Source organism: Sus scrofa, chromosome 10 (genome assembly GCF_000003025.6).
Source record: "Sus scrofa isolate TJ Tabasco breed Duroc chromosome 10, Sscrofa11.1, whole genome shotgun sequence".
In the NCBI taxonomy this organism is placed as follows: domain Eukaryota; kingdom Metazoa; phylum Chordata; class Mammalia; order Artiodactyla; family Suidae; genus Sus; species Sus scrofa.
In genome coordinates, this window is record NC_010452.4 from 45,185,233 (window position 1) to 45,211,690 (window position 26,458).

Consider the following 26,458-nt stretch of genomic DNA (forward strand, 5'->3'; position numbering starts at 1 on the left):
CTCGGAGTGACAGATGATCTGCATCACCGGGCCGGTCAGAGGGTCACCGCTAATCACGGCGCCGGCTGGCTCCCCGCGTGGCCTGGGCCTCCCCACCGGAGAACAGGCGGAGGGCACCTGCATCTGGGAGCCAGCCAGCGTGTCTGAGGGTGCACCACTTTCTAGCTTATTAGGTCCTCTTTGTCACAGTGCTTAATCCTGCCGCCTGATCCTTGTTAGAACAGCACCGGAGCGCCGCGCAGGCTGCTAATCAAGGAGATGGGCGAGGGCCTCCTAACTAGACCCAGTGAAGCGTGCGGCAAGTCAGGGCTCCTGCAGCCTGACTGACAGCGGCTGAGAGATGCTTCCCGCATGTTATTACGGGCAAGGGAACCCACCTCGGACAGCTGACGGATGAGCCCCTGGCGGAGGCCAGAGTAACTTGTTGCGCGGCCAACAGGCGGCGGGGTGTCAGCTTTTCACACAGTCTAATGGCCAGGCTTTACTCTGATTATCTGAACCCTCTTCTGAAATCGCTGCATTCAGAGTGAGGTGAACCAGCCAGAGACACCTAGCCGGCCGGGAGATTACAGCTGTTCATAGAAGCAGGCACTGTCTTCCCCTCCAGCGACAATAACCTCACAAAACAAAATCATCACATCTGATCCCGCCAAGCCAGGCTCTACGTCTGCACTGGGCTTGGCTTGTGCAGCCTCCGTCTCTGTTATCTGGAATAAGCCGCATGCTTTAAGGTTTGCTGTAGACCCAAGGCATGGTTTTTGGGATTCTTCGTTAAGAAAAAGCACAGCATCAGCCACAAAGCAGTGGTTTGGTCCCCTCCGCCCCCCACGCCCCACCCCCTCTTCCTGGTAGACCTGAATCCTTTTTTTGTTAGGCTTCCCAGTTCTGGCAGGTCTCTGAAGCACCTGGGACTCTGACGTTTAATATTAAATCTAATTTCGGGAGTTCCTGCTGTGGCTCAGTGGGTTAAAGAGCCGATGTTGTCTCTGTGAAGATGTGGGTTCAGTCCTTGGCTGAGCTCTGTGGGTTAAGGATCCAGCATTGTTATCACAAGCTGCGGCATAGGTCACAGATGCTCTTTAAGATCCATTGTAGCTGTGGCTGTGGTGTAGGCAGGCAGCTGTAGCGCTCATTGGACACCTAGCCCGGAAACTTCCATATGCCACTCATGCAGCTGTGAAAAGAAAAAAAAATCCGACTTAGGCTTGTTGGGTACTCACGTAAACAAATGGGGGCGGGGGAGGGTAACTGCATCCCTCTTCCCTCCCCCTTCCCCAGCTGGGATGTACAGATGAGTTCCAAGTGATAGAAATGAAAATGCTCGTGAGTAGCTTCTGGTCATTTCCATGGACCCGCAACTTTCAGACATCAGTATAAGACTCCTCCCCGCCTCCCCAGGCCCCCAGGGAGCGTGTCCAGCTCCCGTCCTGCATTTCCTGCGCTCCAGTTAGCAGCTGTCATTAGCATTCCCCGCTGCTTCTTCTGTCTCCACTGACAGCGCTTAAATAGAGACGTTGCTCGGGATTGACAGATCTCGGGGGGTTGGAGGCGTCAGCCGAGAGGGCCCCGGGAACAGAGCTGACCTTTCTTGACAATATTCCCCTAGGTTTGTCTGCCACGTGGGCAACCAGGCACCACAGAACTGTAGTACATTATTTTCAGAGGATTACCACTCGAAGACTTCAGGCTTCGTCAGAGGTAGTTACCAAGAGGACCAGAGCCCCATATACCTTCCAGAGTGGGTTTGTAGGTGGTTGGTAGTCGAATACAGGCTCCTCTTTCTCATAGAAATAGGCATCTGGATGTTAATTTCAAGGAGGATCCATTAGAACCTGTTCATACCTCACCTGTACGTTTGTTTGATTGGACAAACCCTGGACCTGGATGGAAGGGAGTTGGTGATGCAGCCTGGGAAGGAAGGGAATCTTCTTCATCGCGCTGAGTTGGGCAAAGCTTGGATAGCGGAGGCTTGTCCTTGGGGTCCTTCCCAGATGCTTTCCCTGGTCCATATTGCTCTCATGTTGACCCAGAGCCCTAAGATAACAGTGTGCTGAGAACTGCTCTGTGCCCCAAATATAGTCGCCTCTTTTCCTCTTCCTGCCCTTCTTTCCTGGAGTAAAACAATAATAGTAATAATAGTAATTTGGGATTGGCACTGTGGTCTATGGAATGATTGGCCAACACGGACCTGCTGTAGAGCACAGGGAACTCTACCCAATATTCTGTGATCATCTCTATGGGAAAAGAATCTGAAAAGCGTGGGTGTGTGTTTACATGTAGAACTGAATCTCTTTGTTGTACAGCAGCAATGATCACAGAATTATAAATCTATGCTTCAGTAAAACTTGAGAAAATGAAAAAAGTTACAGGGGAAAAAAACTGAGTTAAAAAAAAAAAAAAAACCTACTCCTGTGATTCTCATCCGAACCAGATGTTAAAAGGAAAGCCATCCCTTTGAGCTACTTCATGGTAATGTGTGCATGGCGGAGCCCTGGCGACTGGTTCAACAGATAAACCTGACCCATTAGAAACTGAGAGTGTATTTTTCATTAAAATAACTGTTTTAGGGGGGTGAAGAAGAAAGCTATTTAGAGCAGAACCGCTTTATGCAGGGAGATCCCCTTTGCTCAGGATGGGTTCGCTTCCTTATGTCATTTCTGCTTTCCATGCCTCCTCCCTTTTCTTCCCCCTTTTGGAAGACAGAGATTTTTCCAAAGATCTCCCTCATCGTTTTCATAGTTGATTCCACGCTCATGTCAGTGGGTAGGGCTTCGAGGCAGGAAGATGATGTCCTGTAAGCAGAAGTTATTTATTAGGTGTATGTTGTAAGAGATGCTTTTAGCTCTGCTCCCTCCACCCCTAGCTCTTAGTGAATTGCTGCACTGCCCCGTGGATATTGTCACCTGGTGGGCCAGTCCTTCCCTCAGTGATCATGCTTCCTAAGAACAGTGGACACCATAGCACACTGTGCATTTAAAACACGACACTTCACAGATTCAGACTCGTTTTCGAATGGAAGGCTTTTTCCGGAAATTGCTATGATCATTTTTTGGAAGAGTGGAAATTGGAGAAAAAGAAGTAACGAGAGAATGATATGGAAGAAAGGACACAGAGTATAGCAAATGAGGAAATAAGAATTATAGAGATTTCAACAAAGCATCAATTTGATGCTGGGGAAGCTAAAATCCCCCCTCCCCTCTCCAAGTAAAGATAAAAATGAAATATATACCTGGCAGTCCATTACCAACCAAGTCACAACCCTCAAAGATACTCAGCTCAAGAGTATGTGCAGCTTTGGATTTCCATTTACCCCAAGCAGTTTTTTGAGTCATGATTTAGAGAATAAAGCCTATTAGTTTCCCAAATGATTTAATATCTGACTAATGATGTTTAACCATTAAGATGAGGAAATTGACAATATTGATAGTCTTTGGAGGGGAATGTGTCTGCTTATTTCTGTACTCACCACTAGCAGATTCTAAGGAGCTTTGGAAAGATCGTGATGAATTACTCGCTCTGAATATTTAGTAATATCTGTTTCCTTTGAAAGCGTTTTACGAAATTATAATCACCCTTATTTTGGTCCCTCTTTCTCAGGTATTCTGAATAGTTGCAAGTTCATCCAGGCACACCTCAGCAATATTAGAGATTTGGTTTCAAACCACCGCACTAACGCAGGTCACGAGAGTGTGCTGGTTTCCCAGTGTATATAAAAATTAGGCTTCCTCTGTAGTTGTAGTCCGTTGGGTGTGTCTAAAGAAGCAATGTACACACTTTAATTTAAAAACACTTTATTGCCAGAAAATGCTGAAACAATTACAGTGGTAACATCAAAGATCACTGATCACCGTAACATCATGATAATGAAAAGGCTTGAAGTATTATAAGAATTACCAAAATGCGACACAGAGGAGGAGGTGAGCCAGTGCTGCTGGAAAAATCAGATGCAGGGTTGCCACACACCTTCACTTTGTAATAAAAAAATACAGTGTCTGCGAAGCAAGTAAAGCGAAACCATGGTAAAAACAAGATCCCCCTGTATAACACAAATAGACACAAAGTATCAGTTCTTTTAAGAAGAAATACTGTCATCTTGCCAGTAAACATTTTCATTGCTAAAGCTCAGATCAGCTAGAAATATGATGTGCTTTGTGCAATGCTTTCATCCTAGAATGTTTTTCCTTATTCCTGAAGTTATCAGTTTTGGCAAAATTAGCATTAGAATTTCAAAACAGGACAAATGTACTTTGGTTCTGTCCTGGGAAGAATAACAATTGGGTGTCTTTGTTCAGGAGACTGTGGATGGTAGACCAGGGGTCTGACAATGACTTTTTTTTTTTTTTTTTTTTTTTTTTTTTTTTTGCTTTTTCTGACTGCGCCTGTGGCATATGGAAGTTCCCAAGCTAGGGGTCGAGTCGGAGCTGCAGTTGCACACCTGCACCCTCTACACAGCCACACAGGATCCAAGCCACATCTGTGACCTATGCTGCAGCTTGCAGCACAGTGAGATCCTTTAACCCACTGTGCCAGGCCAGGGATTGAACCTCTGCCTTTGTAGAGACCCGAGCTGCTACAGTGGGATTCTTTTTTTTGCGGGGGGGGGGGGGCTGTACCCACAGCATATAGAGGTTCCCAGGCTAGGGGTCGAATTGGTGCTACAGCTGCCGGCCTATGCCACAGCCAAAGCAATGCCAGATCCGAGCCATGTCTGCGACCTACACCACAGCTTGTGGCAATGCCGGATCCCTAACCCACTGAGCGGGGCCAGGTCGAACTCGAGTCCTCATGTCCTCATGGATACTAGTCACGTTCGTTAACCACTGAGCCACAACGGGAATGCCTCTCCTTTTTTTAGTTTCTTGGGTCACTGTGTGATCACTGACATGGCTTGTATACCAATGATGACTTGGGATCAAAAAAATTTTTTTTAAATCAAAAGACTCAGAAGATACTTAGGGTCGTGCTGTGATTACTGGGCAGAAGTCCCTTCTTAGATTTGATTTGTGTTGGTTGGATGGCCTTCACCTTTCACACACCCCCATTTCTTTTTTAGGAAACTTGGATTTAACTGGTCAGAAGCAGATATTCAAAGCAGAGAACAACCCCTGGGTTACCCCCATTGCTGACCAATTCCAGCTTGGCGTGTCCCATGTTTTTGAATATATCCGTTCTGAGACCTACAAATAGTAAGTAGACTATGATTTTCTAAACGAGACTGGTTTTATAGTATTTGTAATTATGCCATTAAAAAAAACACTATCGTGTGATTTTGTCCTTGGTGGCATTTAGCTCAGAGCATTTAGAAATGTTTTATTAATAACCACGAGTAGTAATCATCACTGTTATTTATAGACAATTTTTAATTGACATTTTCAAAGGGAATTTATACCACTTTTGTTTAGAAATTTTTTAAGGTGTTAAATTGGCCGAATATGCATGACACAAAAGAAATTCACCAGACAGATTAAGATCAGAACATAGTTTTTTCGCCTTTGAATGTGAAGAGTAACAAATGTCATGAACACAATTGTGAAGCAGTTTATTTATAAAATCAGGGAAGACTGAGAAAGCAGAGTTCCCTGGTGGCTCAGCAGGTTGAAGATCCAGCGCTGTTACTGCCCCTGGCTCTGGTTACTGCTGTGGTGCGGGTTTGATCCCTGGCCCTGGAATGTCCATATACTGTGGGTGTGGCAAAAAAAAAAAAAAAAAAAAATACTAGGCAAGCATCCTTCTATTCTCCAGAAGCTTTTACTGTAGTGAGATAATAGTCTTTCTAGGAGAAAAGCTAAGGCAGAAAAAGAGGAGGAGGAATCAGCTAGCTTAAGTCACAGCATTAGCATCTCTCAAGCTCTCACTTCTGGTCAAGGGCACCTGCAGAGAGCCAGCCCCCAAACCTAACTCCCCCCCCCCCCGCCCCCCGCTTCCTTCCTCAGTGTGTCCAGGTTGGAAGGAATTCTACCTCCTCCATCTGCTCTACGGTGGCTCTATTTTCCCCCTCATCCCACCTCCAACCTCCAAACTGATCATTTTTCTCAATGCTCCTGTGACCCCTAATGCTGAAATCTAGACACGTCTAGTTTTTGGGGTGTTTTTTTTTTTTGTATGCCCACAGCTTAGGGAAGTTCCCTGGCTAGGGATCAAACCCGTGCCATAGCAGAGACAATGCTGGGACCTTAACGCGACACAGGGATCTCCTAGGCACCTCTAATTTTAAGCAAAAGCCAGAGACTTGAAAGAATTCATAGATTGAGTCTGTTTTTGCATCTGGTACCAACTTTTGAGAATTTAACAACCCAGCTTTTAGAGAACACCTAAGATAAGAGGTCATGAAAATCCACGTTCAGTTTGGAGTCTCCCTGTTTTTGGTATCAGAAATATGTACCACCACCCCCCCTCCCCGGCTCCCAGTTCAGCACAGCTTCTGAATCCATGTTGGGGAAGTGAGTCAATATTAACTGCCCTATCAGCCAGCTGGGAATGGCCAGCTGTGGTCCTGGTCACATATCTGGGACTGCTTATGGTCCTTTTTCCATCAGACAGGATCACAGAGATGAGCTCTGAAAGAATAACGGTATTCAAGTAAAATAGGCTCAAATGGCCAGAATGATAGCATATCCGCATATATGAATGCAGCTTAAAGCGTGGCTTAGATTTCTTTTAAGATGATACGGTGACATTTATATGATGTCTTAAGACTTAGCTGAAGAGTAAAATGGCTTACCTGAAGAGACATGTGAGATGGGTGTTATTGTCTCATGAACCACATAGATAAGTGTAATGGTTATAGATCCATAGTTTTTAAAAAGTACAAACAGAGCTCAGCCTTGAAAATTTGGTTAATGATGAAAATGTGTGAAAATATAATTGCGAATTAGCAGTCTCTTGTTCATTCGGTGTCTCTTAAATTGTTGATCGTTGCTTGCATGGGTTTTTAGATAAGGCTTTAAGTGTTTGCTAGTAAACGGGAGACTATGTAGAGCTTGGATTGTAGGATGTGGTTAGAGAAAACCATCGTATATGATAACTATAGAAAAATACAGATGCTCCTATTAATCCAGTACAGGGGGAGATGCTCTTGCTGATTCTGGTTGACAGATTTTTGAGTTTACCATAGTGAATTTAGAATTTACAGGGAATTAGAATATGGTGCATGTGAAAATACTTCTAACTTGAATTTCATTTTAAAAGATTATCTTGTGGATATATGGATTTTGTATTACCTCAGAGCCATGAGGCAATTAAAAACCATTGTATGCCATGAACGTAATATTTCTGTTTGTTCGAACAGGCTTAAGATACTGGATGAATGAGAGGTGTGTGGCATTGATTGAGTTGATTGGTATGTTCTATGAAAGGTTATCTATGACACAACATTTTCATCTGGGCCATATTTGCTACCTGTATTCTCATCTATATCATTAGCATCTTAGATTTGAGCGTCAGAGTAATCGAAGCAGTGTGACTGCTGGCTTATTTTCTCTGTGTTTGATTTCCTCATTCAGAATTATGTTATTATCATCTGTCCGGTTAAATCAACATGAAAAAGTTTGAGTAAGCAGAGGAAAGCCATTGTCCCCTTTCCAGGGGAACCACTTGGTACCTCGCTTGCTGTTTTTAGAGGAGTCTATGTGAATCTCTGCCAGGAGCATGCACTTGACTTTACCTCCTGGGGACCTAAGAGTAAATGCTCTTCTTTCTCCCAAGGATCCTTAACCACTTCCTGAAGTACAGCTTTCTGCCCACCTGTCCTCTTGTACTAGTTATCTTCATTCCTTTATCAAACATACTAGCCAGAAATGTGGACTAGTAACTAAATAAGACACCACCTCAAGCTCTTAAAAAAAAAAAAAAAATACTTGTACAAAAATGCCGCCATGATGTTTCACTGATTAAAAAAAAAAAAAAAAAAAATTCAGTTTAAGGAGTTCCCGTTGTGGTGCAGTGGAAACGAAGCCGACTAGGAACCACGAGGTTGCGGGTTTGATCCTTGGCCTCGCTGAGTGGGTTAAGGATCCAGCGTTACCGTGAGCTGTCGTACAGATCACAGACTTGGCTCAGATCTGGCGTTGCTGTGGCTGTGGTGTAGGCCAGCAGCGGTAGCTCCAATTAGACCCCTAGCCTGGGAACCTCCGTGTGCCAAGGGTATGGCCCTAAAAAGGCAAAAGACAAGAAAAAAAAAAAAAAATCAGTTTAAGGTCCTCTTTTCTCTGAGTAGACTTAAGTTACTGTATCCTCATGTAAGTAGAACCCAGCTTAATTCTTTTATGTCTTTGAGCAAGCAGCCACTTCATTATTAAAGGACTTTGAGTATCCTTCTCAACTCTCTGGGAGAAAAAGTTAATCTAATTAGCAGATATTTGGCTATTTTTGTAAAGCCACCCTTGTGACGACTTTCAAGGAGGCAGTTTATTTGTTCCACTCATATTTTTTCGAAACAAAGCAAATGTCTCATTTCAGTATCTTAGTTTTTTTTAGCCTAAAACCTCTCTTTTCTAATCTTTACTTCCTTGTCTCTTTTCATGTAAGTCAGATGTATCCCTTCCAATGAAAAAAATCCTTTTTTATATTGATCTTTAGACTGTCATAACAGCATCATTTTTGTTTGTTTGTTTTGCCACTTAAGAAACCAGTGAGTCGGCTTCCTTTTTCCCTGACCAGTCGACTCATTACAATGAAACAAGAGCATTAAGAACTCACCGGCAGGGTTCATTTGCCTTCATGTCCATGGTCGGCATTCAAGGTGACCTTCCTGTTCTAAGCACATCCTGAGCGGCCTTCTGAGTCTAGAGCAGCGACAGGCAGAGAAGATAGATTATCTGCTTTCCAGACTCTAACCAACTCCAAGAGGGGACACGGATGTTTGAAACAGAAGAGTGAAGTCAAGGTTGAGGAAGAATTAAAAAACTCCGTGGTGCTTTCGGCCAATGGGGCTGTGACCGGGTGTGGGAGGGGAAGTGGACAGGTGTGGCTGGCGGGGCTGGTGAGGTGGAATCCTGCAGGAGATTGTTCCTTTCAGGACATTTGGGGCGTTTATCACGTCCTCATCATTCCTCAGATGGAGATGGCTCTTTGTTCCTTTATCAGACTCTCAGCAAAGGGAACATATTGGCTGGTGTCATTGCCTTGCCCCTTCCTTGTCACTTGTTCCTGCTGTTAAAATAATTCGCTCAGTCTGGAGGTTGAGGATCAAACCCTAGCAGCATTTCCAGGCTGTCGCCAAGTGACTTCTCTTTCTGCGAAGCAGAATTAGGATAGGATAGTCACCACTTGTTAAGTTTCCAGAAGGCAGGTTTTTTTTTTTTTTTTTTTTTTTTTTTTTTTTTTTTTTAACTCTCCCTGGGAGGAGAAGTCAGCTGGGAGTCAGGATCCTTGACAAGATTCTTTGTGAAAGGGAGTAACTCTCACTTTGCACATTTCCATCAAGGAAGGTGGATGGAAACCTCGAGCCATTTTAAAAGCTGACACGTTAACTCTTAACAAAAGGGGAGGTTTGACAAATGCGAACTGAAAATGCGTCGGTGGAAAGCTGCATTTGGAAGCCAGGCGTCCTCACGAAGGCTGCAATTTGTAACGCCTGGCCATTCCTCCTAAAGCCTCCTTTCCAGGCTGGCATAACTCAGAAGGAGCTTCCCCGTCCCGTTGCCTGTCCTGCCACTTTCTTGTCTCTCCGGGGAAAGGTGCCACGCTCCCTGGCTTTTCTGTGTTGTGTTTCAGTCTTGTGTTCGTCTTACTGGAAAAGGTTCATACGCTCATTGACGGTACTTCATGGCAACTTTTTAATGCTTGGTGTGTGGTGGGCGTCGATGGGGAAAATCCGGGCAGGTTTTCTTCCCTGGAAATCCAGCAAAATAAATCCTTCTGTTTGCTTTGTAAGGAGGAATAAAGACTTTGATCTGCCGCTTATTGTTTGTCAAGCTGTTTGATGCGTAGAATTAAAACGAAGTAATGTTTTCTTTTGGTTGGCACCTGGGCAAACTTATTAGAGACAAGAGAGGGTGTAAATGGGTTTTATTAAACAACTACTCTATCCTCAAACGGCTGCTGACTCAGTGACCTAGAAGCTCCCTAAATAATAGCTCTACCCTGTCTATTGAAAGGCCAAAGAACTTCAAACTTAATAGGTATCCCAGCCATGTTGAAAACAGCCCTTTGCAGAAGGAAATCCTACCCAACAAAACTCTCTAAACCTTATTATTTTTCTGGTGAAGTGGACATGGATGCACAGAACTAGCAGATGGTTTTATAAATATCACAGAAGGCTGGAAGGGAGGGTTAATTTGCCAGCACCTTGCTAGCAGTTAGTGAATTTTTTACATGGTGACAATAGGTATGCAAGACGACAAAGACTTTTCTCTTTCATTACTCTCTCTGAAAATAGCTCAGAGGAAGCCAAAGAAACATAATATTTTGTGATAGTAGACATGAAAATGAAGCACCAGTTTTTCCCTAAAGCTTTCAATATAAAGATTGTTTGTATTTTTAGAAGTTGACTATGTATTGTCCTCCTGGTAATTTATATTTCCTTTATAGATGCTATATCCGTATATGGTGGTTCTCTTTTTAAGTTAATAAACATATTACGACATTTCCTTCGTAACATAAAATATAATTCAAACTCGTGACATCTCTGGACATATTTGCATGGAAGTGTGTTGTATTAAAAGAAACTTGCCAAGAAATAGCAAAGAGAAAGGGAAACCCATAAAGTATGTTGTGTGGTATGATGTGTTACTCCTTATCTCATGGTTTTTTTTGTTTTATTTGTTTTTTAGGGCCCTACCTGCGACATATGGGAGTTCCCAGGGTAGGGGTTGAATCCGAGCTGCAGATGTCCAAGTTTCACCATAGTCACAGGAATGCTGGATCCGAGCCATGTCTACAACCTACACCATAGCTCATGGCAATGCCTGGACCCTTAACACACTGAGCAAGCAGCATCTAACCCTCATTCTCATGGATACTAGTTGGGTTCATAACCCGATGAGCCCTAACGGGAACTCCTCATGGTCATTTTAAATACTGAGAAGTACAGAGTGTTCCTTTTTCTCCAGATAGTATGTTACCAGCGTAAATTGACCACCTTTAATTCCACTGCTTAGACTTAAGTCAGGACACCCTGGTGATATCAACAATGGTCTGTGACTTTGTTGCTCTCCTGTTTTCTTTGTGTGGCCGTGAGCAGTCAGTTGCCCTGGTAAATTAGTCTTAAGGGGACAAGAGGAAAACAGGCTCTTTGAGGAAACGTGGGTAATGGTTTTCTCTCTCTTCCACCTTTTTTGATAGATTGCTTGATGTAATTTACATTGAAAAGCAAATGTGTTTCAGCGTTATAACTTGTTTAGAACAGTTACTCAGGTGTATCTCAGTCATGAGTGGTTTTCCTTTTTCTTACCTCATCTTCATCATTTCTTCAGTACATCAACTTTTTGCCTGCCTTTCGAAGCTTTACTTTTCTAGAATTTGGTAGCTCATGCAAAGCAGGTTTTTAAGTGGACAGTGCTTCCCATCGGACATTTTCCGTGGACCTGGAATCTTGTGGGGTTGCAGTAGGGGACCTTCACCCCTAAAGCTCTGTAGAGGTCAAAGGTAAACTCGGCCAGGGTTTGAAAACCAGCTGCGGGGGGCTGTGCTAGGATTCCCGAAGGTCTCTTGGAAACTCTTCACTGCTGTTTTCTGGAATCCCTGTCTCTCTGACATGCTTCAGGTCCTGACGCAGACTGGGGAAAGGCTTCCTTACGTCTCCATCTCCATTCTCTGGTCCTTTAACGTGCTCGGGCCTCAGCAGGATGTGCTGAGTGGAGCTCTGGAGGCTCGGGTTTGACCACTGTGCTCGAGCGCAATGGGTCTCCCGGCATTTTATTCAGTGGCTAGGGCAGTTGTCATTAAAGAGTGGTGGATGAATTTTTTTTGGCAGCGGGGGGTGGGGAGTGCACATACATGCGGCACACGGAAGTTCCCAGGCTAGGGGTCGAACTGGATCTGCATCTGCTGGCCTACACCACAGCCGAAGCCACAGCCACAGCCACGTGGGATCTGCGCCACATCCAAGATCCATACCGCAGCTCCCAGCAACGCTGGATCTTTATCCCACCGAGCAAGGCCAGAGATCGAACCTGCATCCTCATGAACGCTAGTCAGGTTTGTTACCACTGATTTTTTTTTTGAATTTGTGGATAAATTTAGAAGGGCAAATGGGAAAAGCACCCAACTGCTCCATTAGAGAAAGACGAGTGATGTTCATTTGGAAGCTCACACTACAGAAGGCTTTTGCATGTGACGGTAAAGAGAACAGTCAGGTCTCTGTCTTCCTCCGTTTATCTCCCCCTTCCTCGTGTTCACTCTCAAGCGAGTCTTCAGCCTGTCTTGTGCAGCTGCCCTGGACGCGTGATGTATTGCGGTATCAATTTAAGGTAAACAGAATATAGATAATTTGTCCCTCCTGACAGAGGGAAAATAAACACAGTCTCGACTCCATCTGCACTCTGAAAGGAAAAGTGTCAGGTTACCTCCTCTTCCAGAGGAGCTCTTTTGAGTCTCATTTTCTGATGATACCCTTTTGAAATAATCACATTGAACTATTGAATATTGACCTCCTCAAAGACAGGGTATCAGTCTTTCTAGATATTGATAACCTTTATTAACTCCCAGCCGTCTTCAAGTTCAGGGCTTGATGCTCCCTGTCCAGCTCGGATGAGTTATTGCCTGCCTTTGCTGTTTTTATTTGAGAGATAAATTAGTAAGTGGCGTTTTATAATCAAACAAAACTATGATTTCTATTCTCTACACGGTGATGTCTTGTTTTATTACGTGCTGCCTTTTTACTGAGCTCTGGTCTCTTATTCTGGTCAGGCATTGTTGGAAGTTTAGGGTATTTTTTGTAATTTTTGGCAGTTAAGACTTTTCCAATAATGTCAGATATTTGGGGTGAGAATGCATAATATTATGAAAGGTGTTTTAGTCAATGATAAGACGGAAAGCTTAAATGTGAGTTTTATGTATGCTGGCTTGGTAAATTGATGCCCAATTTATTCATCGGCCATTAAGGAAATAACTCTCTAGATTTTATTCCATCATGTTTGTATATCATTTCACATGTGGGTTTTTTTTTTTTTTTAAGACTCGTGGTAAAAAAAAGTTTGTGGTCAGGAAAATGCTGTTTTCCACTGTAATATCTAATTTTCAAATAATCTCCTTTGGAACACATAGAATTTTATTGCCTTCAAAATGTACATACTCTTTCTCTCCATCCAATTAGGTAGTGTTTGTTTAGGGAATAAATAAATTGCTGTTGAGGTTTTGGTTATTTTACATGGCAAGGTTACTGAATAAACACCCTGCACCTCTTTTTTTTTTTTCTGCCAATATCTAATGTTGTCTAATTGTGGCTATTTAAGCCACCCAGCAGAAAATATTAATTATCTGACAGTTCTAGAGGCTGGAAGTCCAAGATCAAGGTGTGAAGAAGGGCTTTTTCTGTTCTTTGTTTTTTTGTTTTGTTTTTGGTTTTGTCTTTTTAGGGCTGTCCTTGCAGTATATGGAAGTCTCCGGGCTAGGGGTCGAATCAGAGCTGCATCTACTGGCCTACACCACAGCCAAGCAACGAGGGATCCGAGCCGTATCTGTGACCTACACCACAACTCATGGCAATGCTGGATCCTTAGCCCACTGAGTGAGGCCAGGGATCAAACCCACATCTTCATGGATACTAGTCGGGTTTGTTACTGCTGAGCTGGTAACGATGGGAACTCCAGGAAGGGCTTTTTCTGAGGGCTGCTGGGGAAACGTCTCTTCCAGGCCTCTCTCCTTGGCTTACAGTCGGCCGTCTTCACCCTGTGTCCTTGCGTTATCTTCCCTGTGTGGGTCTGTCTCTGTCCCTGTTTCCCCCTTTTGTAAGGACACCACTCATTCTCAATTAGAACCCATTCCAGGGCCCTCGCTTTAATTTGATTACCCCGTAAACACCCTGGAAGCTTCAAATAGAGCCACATTCTCGGGTTCTAGGGCTGAGGACGTCAGCAAGAGTTTCTGGAGGGAGGACCCAGTTCAATCCCTGAAGCTGTTGTTACTGTAAATGCACTTACTTCACAGATTCACTCACTTGAGGGTGGTCCTGTCATGGGTCAGCAACCCGACTAGTATCCATGAGGACGTGGGTTCGATCCCTGGCCTCTCTCAGTGGGTGAAGGATCCGGCATTGCCGTGAGCTGTGGTGTAGGTCACAGACTCAGCTCGGGTCCCGTGTTGCTGTGGCTGTGGCAGAGTCTGGCAGCTGCAGCTCCGATTCGACCCCTAGGCTGGGAACTTTCCTATGCCTCAGGTGTAGCCCTAAAAAGGAAAAAAAAAAAATCAGTCAGTTGCTTCCATCACCCTCTCTTTCTTCTTGCATAGTCTCTACAACTTCAACCTCACAGGTAGGCATATTCTGCTTGTTAGTACATGTGTTTAAATGACACTGGAAAGCCTACTCTATCCTTTTCCTCTGGCCCTTCACAGTGCCTTTCTAACATGTTTGGCTTTTAGACTTATGTGTTCCTTCAAAACACATGGAGTCACCATTGTTTTGTGTTTGGGACACAAAGGGTTGGCGCTTTTTTTTTTGGACAGAGAGGGCAGGGTTTTTATTTCTAATCACCTCTTAAGAATGAACTATGTTTGGAGTTCCCTGGTGGCCTAATAGTTAAGGATCCAACGTTGTCACTGCTAGGACACAGGTTCAATCCTGGCCCGGAAACATGAGGGCGGCCAAAAAAAAAAAAAAAAAAGAATGAACCATGTTAAAGCAGAAGCTGGTGGAGTTCCCATGGTGGCTTAGTGGGTTAAGAACCCAACATAGTGTTCGTGAGGGTGCCTGTTCAATCCCTGACCTCTCTTAGTGGGTTAAGTATCTGGCATTGCCACAGGCTGCGGCATAGGTCGCAGATGTGGCTTGGATCCATTGTTGCAGTGGCTGTGGTGTGGGCTTGCAGCTGCAGCTCCAATTTGGCCCCTGGCCCGGGGACTTCCATATTCCTCAGGTATGGCCCTAAAGGGGGAAAAAAAAATAAAAATAAACATAAAATAAAACCGAAGCTGATTAGAATTTGAAGATCGCGGGAATGAAAGTCACCTAATGGCAGTCCCTGCTTTGTCACCTTGGGCTAGAGAATTGGAGAAGGGGAGGGTTCCTTAAAACAGCCACTGTCCCACTCCACCTTTGCTTCTTTCACCAGAGTCTCTCACTGGGAGACTCAGTGTGTGTGGGGGGGTGGCCTTTGTGCCTCTGGGGAGGCGTTTTGTGATGCAAAACACATCACAAAAGAGGGGTGGAATCCGCTCTGTGACTTGGCCGTCCTGCGTCCTGCGTTAGAACTACTGGTGTTTTGCCCCAGAAGGTGTGGAGTCTCGGATTTGGATCCAGTCTCATCTTGAGGTTCCAGTTCCCACATCTGGAGCCCTTAGGCCTTGCGTTCCGTTGTCCAGCCTCATCTCAGGAAGTCCCCGGAGTCCTCCTGGGCAAGACTGAGAGGACCAATCCCCAGGCATCGAATTCTCTGCTCCCAGAACTGAGTCTGGTTTGCTTCCCCAGAGAGGCCCGAGACATCCGTGGTGGAGGAGAGCATGTTCTCACGCGGTGCTCCTTGGCAGAGAGCCTCGGATGTGAAGCTGTGAGCAGACAGAGGGCAAATGAGGTCTGCTCTTAGAACACTGGCTTTAGAGGTGACTCCCGGTCCCAGTTCTGTCAGTGCAAGTGACCTCATCACATCCACTCCCAGTTTCCCAATCTTAAAAGCAGGAGAGGAGTTCCGTTTGTGGTTCAGATGGCGAAGACCATGAGGACGCCGGTTCAATCCCTGGCCTCGCTCATTGGGTTAAAGGATCTGGTGTTGCTGTGAACTGCAGTGTAGATTGCAGACACGGCTTGGATCCTGCGTTGCCGTGGCTGTGGCATGGGCCTGCAGCTGCAGCTCTGATTCAACCCCTAGCCTGGGAACGTCCGTATGCCACAGGTGTGGCCATAAAAAAAAAAAAAAAAGTTAAAAGCAAGAGGTCAAACGAGATCATCTCCAAGACTCATCTCAGCAACGGTTTCTAATTCCGAATTCTCTCTTTTTCTGGGAAGCATGTTTTATTGTCTTGATCTATCCATTCTTTTCTTTTTTTTTTTAATTTAGTGTCATTCTTGAATTTGTCCCCCCATGTGGATTTACTTTATTGATTTTTTTTTTAAAGGCCACCGAAGACGATGATGACCCTGAATATAAATTGTTACAGGAAAATGGATACCAGATAAAATTACCAGATCAACCTTTTTATTCTATATTTTATGGAATCCCTAATATATGTTTGGCAGTAACTTATTCGTACACATGAATTCCTGACACTTTCGATTCTTCAGACTTATTAATCAGGGTAGTCAGCACCAGAGCAATTTTATGAGACTTACCAGTCATCAAAAATTTATTATCAGATAAATCAAAGAAACAACGAGCATCTTAATAGGGTAGAGAAAGTGGCGTGTGAAGGATCGTTTAAGGCTGTGCTTTTTGTCGGTTGTGTGTTATATTTACAGCTGGTATCAGCGAACTTACTCATAATTTCATGCAAAGACCCGGCAGGGTGATTGTCATCTTCTTGGGTGAGGCCTTTCCTCTTTGTGTTTCTCCGGTGGGATGCTGCATTTGGTCTTCACAGTAAAACCGAAAATGCTCTCAGCGTAGAGAAGGTGGTGGGAAGCACGGTGTCGTGACCTTCCACTTACAGCATTTCTTCTGAATCAGAATTTGCATTTTCTTTGGAATTTCATTGCAGTTGTCATCCAGAGTTAAGACTTAGCAAACCTCAGTCCTTTCCTTGGGGACAAAATGGCTCAACTTGAACTCTCTGAAATAGCACGGGAACAGTTGACAACGGCCTTTCTCCACGTGAACCTTCTGACCGTTGGGAGACATAGTCTCTGTTGCATTCCCGGCACTGTTTTTGAAGATGGAATCCTTTCTTTTTTTTTTTTTTTTGTCTTTTGTCTTTTGAGGGCCACACCCACCGCATATGGAGGTTCCCAGGCTAGGGGGCCAGTCGGAGCTCTTGCTACCAGCCTACACCACAGCCACAGCAACGCCTGATCCTTAACCCACTGAGCAAGGCCAGGGATTGAACCCGTAACCTCATGGTTCCTAGTCGGCTATGCTTCTACTGCACCATGATGGGAACTCCTAATTTCGTTTTTATTTTTGCTTTTTAGGACTGTACCCACAGCATACAAAGGTTTCCAGGCTAGGGGTCAAATCAGGAGCTGCAGCTGCTGGCCTACGCCACAGCCACAACAATGCCAGATCTGAGCTGTGTCTTCGACCTGCACCACAGCTTACGGCAATGTAGGTTCCCAGACCCACCGAGTGAGGCCACGGATATAACCCACATCCTTATGGATACTAGTCAGATAGGTGTCTGCTGTGCCACAGTGGGAACTCTGAAGATAGAATAATTCTGATGACATAATAAAAGACTTGGGTCTTCATGGTGTGAGATGGGCTGCATGGATGGGCTGCATGGAGGTTTTTCTCTTACCTTAGCCCTGTCCCAAGTGTCCCAGAATCTCACTGTCCCCTAGGACAGGGGGATTTCAGTGGTGACCTCAGTCTGAGCACCAGAGAGCCTTGATAAAGATCCACCAGGGAGTTCCCGTTGTGGCTCAGCAGGTTAAGGACCCAGTGTTTTATCTCTGTGAGAATGAAGGTTTAATCTCTGGTCTCTCAGTGGGTTAAGGATCCAGTGTTTCCTCACTCTGTGGCATAGCTTGCAGATGCAGTTTGGGTCTGACATTACTGTGGCCGTAGTATAGTCTGCAAGCTGCAGCTCTCATTCGACCCCTAGCCTGGGAACTTCTACCTGTGTGCTGCAGGTGCAACCACAAAAAGAAAAAAGAAAGAAAACACAAGATCCATTGGGACAATGGGAATGAAACGGAAGGACAAGACTGGGTTACTTCCCCTTGAAGATCCCTTAAATATACTTTCTTTTTGGGCTGCACCCGAGATATATGGAGGTTCCTAGGCTAGGGGTCTAATTGGAGCTATAGCTGCTGGCCTATACCGCAGCCACAGCAATGCGGGATCCGAGCCGTGTCTGTGACCTACACCACAGCTCACAGCAATGCCGGATCCTTAACCCACTGAGTGAGGCCAGGGATCGAACCCGCAACCTCATGGTTCCTAGTTGGATTTGTTTCCCCTGTGCCGCAATGGGAACTCCTTAAAGATATTTTCTACCTATGCTCTCCCTAAGTGCTGTTTTCTCTGCCTAGACTGTTCCTTCCTCATATTGACCTACTTGAATGTCCACTTATTCTTCAAGTCTCATGTGAAATATGACTTCTTCAGAGACCTTTTTTTCCCAGTGTTTCCCTACTGCCCCTTCCCTCTAGGTCCCTTGTGCCATCTTTCTTCTGAGTCTTTTTCCTTAGTAGTAATTTTGATATTAGTAGTAGTAGTAATAATAATAATAATAGAGCTCAATTACCATTGACCACGTGACAGGTGTTGTGCTAAGCTCATTACATGTGCTGTTAATAACTCAGTACTGATTTCTGTGAATGCTCCCTGTATTTTGGGGAAGGAGGTAAAAGGGCCGCTTTTTTCTCCTTTAAGAGATTCATCTTGGGAGTTGCTGTTGTGGCTCAGCCGTAAGGAACCCAACTAGTATCCATGAGGATGCGATCCCTGGCCTCGCTCCGTGAGTTAAGGATCCAGCATTGCCGTGAGCTGTGGTGTAGGTCGCAGACATGGCTCAGATCCCACGTTGCTGTGGCTGTGGTGTAAGCTGGCAGTTGCAGCTCCGACTTGACCCCCTAGCCTGGGAATTGCCATATGCCATAGGTACAGCCCTAAAAAGAAAAAAAGAAGACCCTCTGGAAACACTACTGAAAATCCCCTCCCTTCTGAGCTACACACAGGGCAGCCTCCGTGTTTCATATGAATGACCTGTCTCACACAGAGGAACCTTTGACAGGTTGCCCTGATTTCGGAAAGAAAAAACAAAAACTTCCTGGTATCCAGAAGAAGCCAAGTGGCAGTTCTTTTTTTTTTTTTTTTTTTTTTGGCATGTACGGGATAAACAAGCCTCCACAGGATCAAATGCGTCCTCAGCACGTCGAGGAAGTGACGTCAAGGACTTCCTGGCCGTCTTTCATTGTCTGTGTCGATCTCTTTTTTCCCCACTTCTCTCAAGTACCTGGAGGAATTATGTTTGAAAGGGAGACCACCTTCCCCTCTGTGCATCAGCCAGTTTGTACCTTCTCTTTGGCCATCCAGGGGGTGTTTCAGGGGGCTTGTGACGAGCTTCAAAGGTGGCTGAGGGATGAAGTAAACTGGTCCAGGTGGCTATCCCTGGGGAGGGAAGCAGGATGCTAGAGGTGGGGGGGAGGGCACATCCTCCTCAGCTTTCACCCTTTGGTACCTACTGGTTGTTCCGTTTTATATGTGTATTCACTGTTGGGTAAGTTACCTAAAAAAGAAAAAAATAGGTGCCTTGTTCGTGCAGTCTGTAGCATGTCAGTCTCATAAAAAAGAGGAAATTAACCTGCAGTGCCCATGAAGTTAAGAAGGAAGAAACCCCAAAGCATGTAGCTGGGTAATTGGTTTTGTCTTCTGTCGGTCCCCTTTCCCTTTGTTAGTCTAGGTTAAGTGGAATCCTCCCTTCTTATCAGTCTCTCTTGAACCAGGTCCATGCAAAGCCTTCAAGGTGACATCATCCTTCATAATATGTCCTGAGTCTTAGAAAAGGGACTCTTTGAATGAGAGCTTGAGAGAAGGTTTCTAACTTAACACAGCAGCCCTTCCTGCTCTTGGCTTTAGTGTTGTTTAAAATCTTGCCTTGTTTAAAACACCTCTCAGATAACATCCGGCTTTCCTGTATCTTTAGAAGAATCTGTAACAATCCAGTTTTCCTGCAGAATCCAACATGACATGGGAAAAGATAGTCGTTCACAGAGACACAGCAAAAAAGAATAAGGGAAAACAACTAAAACAAGAAGAGGAGTTCCCATTGTGCTTCAGGGTTAAGGACTGAACACTGTCTTTGACATTGTTTTTGAAGGTAGAATAATTCTGATAATATAAGGAAAGACTTGGATCTTAGGCATCCTGGGAGATGGGCTGCATGCAGGGGAGTTTTTATCTTACCCTAGCCCTGCCTGAATGTCCCAGCATCTCACTGTCCCCTAGGACAGAGGAATCATGGCAGTGACCCAAGTCAGAGCTGATCTGGCACCAGAGAGGCTTGGTAAACTTCCACTGGGGAGTTCCCATTGTGGCTCAGCAGTTTAAGGACCCAATGTGGTCTCCATGAGGATGTGAGTTCAATCTCTGGCCTTGCTCAGTGGGTTAAGGATGCAGTGTTGCTGCAAGCTGCGCTGTCGGTTGCAAATGCAGCTCAGATCCAGTGTTGATGTGGCTGTGGTGTAAGCCTTTAGCTGCAGTTCCGATTTGACCCCTGGCCTGGGAACTTCCATTTGCTGCAGGTGCGGCCCTAAAAAAAAAGAAAGACACGACTGCATTGAGTTTCTTTATATAGGGGTATTTCCTACCTAAGATTTTGTGATTGAAAGGTAAGCTTTTCTATATTTGAAAGGTCATGAGGGTTTGAAATATGAAAGAGTGGACCTTAGAAAAATTGATTGTTTTAGAGAAAGAGATTGGACCTCAGGTTTCCATATATGAGACATAGATTTTGTTTTGTTTTGTTTTAATTCTTCTCTCTCATTCAATTTTTTTTTTTTTTTTTTCTTGGCTGCAAGCAAAGATGACGTGTGTGTTTCAGACTGTTTATGTGAGATTAGGAGCCTTTTTAATCTGTTCTTGTGCATTCTCAATAGAAACTGTGTGAGTGGTGATCTTTTAATAGAACGTGTCTTGCGACTAGCAAATTTATTTTGGTGCTGAATTCTAGATAATTCCCAAGGAATGTAAATTTTGTCAATAAAAGTTTTTTGTTTTGAAATACTTGACATCTTGGAGCTGTATAATTTTAAGTTCTCCGAAGCCGGCTTCTGCTTTGTTTTCATAAGTTTAATTAACAAGATGGGACCACAAGAAAAATACTGGTCATCAAGCTGAGTGAGTAAAACTGTTCTTTATTTTTATACTGGAACATGGCTAGAAAAAGAAATAATAGCCTATGGGAAAAATACTCCTTCAAGCGCATCATATGAACGCATCATACACCATGATTTTGCTTTGACTCTGGTGGAAATTCTAAGACTCTTGAGCAGTTTTTACAGGAGAATTCAGGTGCATGACAGAGGAAAGTCATATACTTTCAATATGCCCCATTTTTCTTCTCTTCACACACTAATCAGGTGGATCTGTGCGTGGTGGAAGTTGCCTCAGTTACACTAAGGAGAGAAAACTGACCTTGACTTCCTACCATGGTCCAGGCCCTGGTGGGTTCCTCATGGGCTTCATCTACTGTGATCTCATGATTTCATGGGATGTAGGTGTCGCTGGATTTTAGATGAGAAGACAAAGACCCGTAGGTTAAGTGAAAGGACCCACAGTTTACCCACATGGTCAAGTTAGAACCCAAACTCCATCTATCTTATGAAAAAGAATGCTGTCTCCTGTTTCCCTGTTGCTGTTGGGTAACATCAAGGAAGAAAGTGAGGAAATGCTGAATTTATGCTGATGCTCTCAAAGGGAAGTCCCTATCTGAAGCTTGCACGTATATCTGTGACCATTTAACATTTCTGAATTTTTTTTTTTTTTTTTTTTAATAATGACTGCATCTGCAGCATAGGGAGTTTCTGGACCAGGGATCAGATTCGGGCTGCAGTTGTGACCTACTCTGCAGCTGCGGCAATGCCGGATCCTTAACCCCCTGTGCGGGGCCGGGCATTGAACCTGCATGCCAGGATTCCAGAGAGGCTGCTGATCTTGGTGTGCCACAGAGGGAACTTGAATGTTTTTGATTCTTGAGTCGCACTCAGGCTCCTGTGAGACCACCTCCTCGTTCACTGGTTGAAGGCACAGGGAGATTTTGGGGTCTTGAAACCATATCTCCTTTTCTCAGCTCTTTAGTCCCTGAAAGCCTGTCTCCCTGCATGAACACTGTTTCCAAGTTCACATCCCTTTATGGGACTGATTCTGGAATCACAAATATAAATCCCTGCTCCTGCCAGTAGGTGTGTTTTCATTCACTGAGGGCTATTTGTTTATGTAGGTTTGCAGTTGGGCTTTAGTTAGTGTCTTCAAGGCTGTGTCCTTTCTCCACAGTAAAACTATTATATCTTTGAGCATCATATGGATCCTTGGCCTTTCTCAGCTCATCTTGGACCAGTGACTGATATCAGATTGGCCAGTACGATCCCTCCCAAACTTTCTCCTTCCTCTTTTCCTTGTGTCTTTGTCGTCTTATTAGGTCCAGTCCCAGGCTTTAATTCTTTTGCCTCAACAAAGGGCTTAGTCTTCTCCAAAGAGTCTCGGTTCCTTTAAGTAGAAAATAGCATTGGAGTCTAAAATCTGAGGTCCAGCAATGCAAGTTCTTCACATAAGCATCAAGGGTAGGGGAGGGCGACACAAGGTCTGATAGCTGTTACAGTGACAAAGCAGAAAATCTACCTGTATTCAAAGGGGCTGTGGAGTTCCTGCAATGGCCCCGTGGGTTAAGACTCCGACTGCCGTGGCTGAGGATGCTGCAGAGATGCAGGTTTGATACCCAGCCTGATGTAGTGGGTTAAGGGATCTGATGTTGCCACAGCTGCAGTGTAGGTTGCAGCTGCGGCTCAGATTCAGTCCTTGGTCTGAGAACTTCCATATACTGTGGTTGTGGCCTTAAAAAAAAAAAAAAATCAAAGAGGCTACATTTGTGGGATTGTTTCCCATTAACACGTATCATTATTCGTTTGGGCCTTACTCTGTTATCAGAAGTCCTTCATCCAGTCCCCCCTTGGCCAAGCTGTACCTATGGTATCATTTATGGGTTCATGTTTAGTGATCCCACATTTGCGTGTCTTCATTTTTTTGTCTTCCTGACCTTGGACTCAAGGGTTTAGAATTTTAATTGCTAAGTGTGTAGTTCAAGAAATCTTGTCAAGGCCCCCAGAGCACCCGAGAAGAAAAAAAAAAAAATCACAGCCTCCTTCCAGGTGTTATATTAAAGAGCCCAAGAGTGTGGGCCACTCAGTAACAGAAAGATGGAGGTGACCTGGTGTCTAGGCAGACTCTCCCAGTTAACTGGGAAGTAAGGAAAACATTTAGGCTTGCAGCAGAATTGAACACAACCCTGTAAATCCACTGTGCTCTAATAACAGTGAAATGAAAACAAAAACCAAAAAAGCTTAAAACATAACCCTCTAAAACATAAAGGCAGACCTCCGAGATATCACTGGTTCGGTTCTGGACTCCTGCAATAAAACGAATGTCGCCGTAAAGTGAGTCACAGATGTTTGGTTTCCTCAGAGTTATGTCTATGTCATCCTGTAGTCCAAATCCGATAGCATTACTGCTGTTGCTAAAGAACTAGTGTGCAGATCTTAATTCAGATATACTTGATTGCTTAAAAAATGCAAACCATCATTTGAGCCTTCAGCAGAGAGTATTCCTAACACCAGAGATCACAGGTCGCAGATGACTGTAACCCATAGGATAATAATGGAAAAGCTTGAAATATTTTGAGAATTAGCAAAAATGTGACCCAGAGACACAAAGGGAGCTAGTGATGTTGGAAAAATGGCTCTGATAGACTTGCTTGTCGCAGGGTTGTGTTGCCACAAACCCTCAGCTTTTTTTTTTTTTTTTTTTTAAAGCATGTGTGAAGCTCAGTAAAGCAGAGCTCAGTAAAACAAGGTCTGCCTGTACAACTTTTTGAGGTTTTGTCTATGACCTCTTTATTTTCTTAGGCGGTGTTGTTGGTCTTTCCGCACAAATAGCTTGAGCCTTATATTCAGTTTTGTAAATGGCCTTGACTTGCTCCACCCTCCTGCATCTCATTCAGGTTCAGCACATTGTCAGCGAAACCCTTTCCATGTCACTCCACCTAAAACAGACCCCCCTCCTCCACCACCTGCCCTGCCCCTGGCTTTATCTTATCTCCCTCCTTCTAGAATGGAGGTTCCCCCTATAGCAGGCACTTTGTTGTGAGCACTGCTGTGTCCCCAGGCGGCTTGGACAGCGTCTGGCAGCCGGGTCAGTCCCCAACCTCCTTGATGAATGGCAGTTGTTCTTTACACTGTACATTGACACCTGCTGTTGAGACATTTCTGCTGGAGGAAATTTTTTTTTTTTTAAACCTGGAGTTGCATACCCATTAGATTTCTTAGAATTTCCTTTTTCCTTTGGTGTCTGAGTTGCTTCGAAGTCATGCTATCATCAGAGCTGCTCCCATCACCATAGAAGTTTCTGTGAAGTTGCCAAGGCTGCACCCTTCCGTAGCCAGCTATGTTCCATCCCATCCAGCAGCTCTTTTTTGCTTGGCTTTGAAAGGCACTCCACACATGGAATTTGCAAAGGTCATGGGGGGGGGAAGAGATACCAGATCTGCAAAGAGGTCCTTGCCCTGGACCCAGCCCATCAGCCTGGCTGCGGTTTTGCTTTTGCATCAGCCAGGCCTTTTTCCTCTAAGAGACATCTCTGTGCGTAGGACCCAGATTATTGGCTGCTTTGCCTCTGGCTGCGAGGGATGCAGGTGTGGCTTTGTCCTCCAACATGAGGGCATGAGAAACTCTATAAAAGGTGACTTGGCAGGCTTTGAACTCTAGCAATTGCTTAGAAATAAACAGCAGAGAGGAGAGAAAAGGCAGCTCCTCTCAGCCCTCATAGTAGCTTTTGTTGAGAAGTCAGAAAAAGAATTCAGAGCCTGGTCTCTGAACCCCAAAAAAAACCTCCATGTCAAAAGCCAGGAGGAGCCCCTCCATCATCACTCAGACTTCCAGAACCAGAGCACTCCTGATGAGCTGCATTGAGGAGGAGCCCTTACCTGTAGCTATTGCTTATCTCCCCAGCTGTGGCATTTGAAGTGCAGCCTGACCTGCTAGACCCAGGAGATGCCCAACAGAGGGCAGGAGGCCTGTTGGTGGAGGAGTGGTGGTGTGCTCAGAGACACACTGGGCCTGTCTGCACACGGAAGGATCCTGTTGACACACCATGTCCAAGTTTGAGATTGAATTTTCTCATAGATTGTATTAATTTCCTCTATTTGATAGATATTTTCTCTATTGGATACACAGATATGTAATTTCCTCTATTTAATACATACATTTTCTCTACTTGATATGTTTCCTCACAGATTGTAATGATTTTCTCTATTTGATATATATATATGTGTGTGTGTGTTTGTTTGTTTGGCTGTGTCCACCACATGCAGAAATTCCAGGCCAGAGATTGAACTCTTGCCACAGGAATAACTGGCGCCACAGCAGTGACAGTGCCAAGTCCTTATCCATCAGGCCATCAGGGAGCTCTTCATTTTCTCTATTTGAAGCAAACTCTTCCCAGTGAAATGTTCACTATTAACTGATAATCACAAAAGATGACGTTTTAAGTATTTTTTTCCTGAAATGTAGAAATCATACGGATTAGTTTTCATTATGAGCACTGGGGCAGTGGAGGGAGAGGGAGAGCGAGAGATGGAATGCTACGTGCTCTTTACATTATGCCAAGCATTCTGCCTGAATTTCTGCTCTTGGAAGTAAGTGTGTGCACATGGTGGACTCTGGAATGACTGGCCAATGGGGACCTGCTGTAGAGCACAGGGAATTCTTCTCAGGATTCTGGGATCATCTGAGTGGGGAAAGAATCTGAAAGAGAATGGATGTGCGTCCATGTAGAATGGGGTCACTTTGTTGTGCCGCAGGAGTGATCACAACCTTGGACATCAACTATATTTCCATAAAATTTTTTTTAAAAAGAAAATACATGTAGCTGCCTCCTTTACAAAAGGGAACCAGAGGGTGCCCCGCGGGGGTCAGACCAGAGCCCCTGTCGTTCAGCTTCTCATCTCAGAGCCTTGCCAGGTCCTGGAGGTGCACAGATGTGCCGGTGGAATTGGAGAAGCCAGGAGAAGCATTTCCTTAGGGCCAGAAGGCTTCTGAATTCTCCCGAAGGAAATGTAACTCAGTTGTGACATGCCCCTGACTACCTGGGAGTAACCTTAGGAAGAGAAGGGCTTAGCCAGCTAACATCAAGCAGGAGAATAAGCCAGCTCCAGGAGGCCCGCAGGACTCCCCCCCACAGAGTGGACACTGACTCTTTCTACCCCCCCCCCCCCCCCCCCGCAGAACCCTGGGCCTGTCTGGGTTCAAATCCCACTCTTAACCTTTGCTAGCTCTGTGACGTTGGATCAGTTCGCTTTTTCTTTTTAATGTAACATCTTTATTGAAGAGCATTTGGTACAGAATATAGTATATATTTTGATGTGGAATAAAGTATATATTTAAAGTATGCAGTTTGATACGTGCAGGTTGACCGTGTGTACTTGTAGAATAGTCACC

At 44.6% G+C, this 26,458-nt stretch overlaps 1 protein-coding gene across 4 annotated transcripts in view; it reads left to right on the forward strand.

Annotated features, from left to right (window-relative positions):
* Positions 1 to 26,458, forward strand: part of RSU1 (Ras suppressor protein 1) — a 413,060-nt gene that overhangs the window by 106,219 nt on the left and 280,383 nt on the right. For all 4 annotated transcript variants that reach the window (XR_002336347.1, XM_021064827.1, XM_021064829.1 and 1 more), the window contains one exon: positions 5,054 to 5,186. Coding sequence is in view for 3 of the 4 variants with exons in the window: in XM_021064827.1 (XP_020920486.1) it covers positions 5,054 to 5,186 (133 nt within the window). In the remaining variant the exon portion in view is untranslated. The remainder of the gene's footprint in view (positions 1 to 5,053; positions 5,187 to 26,458) is intronic.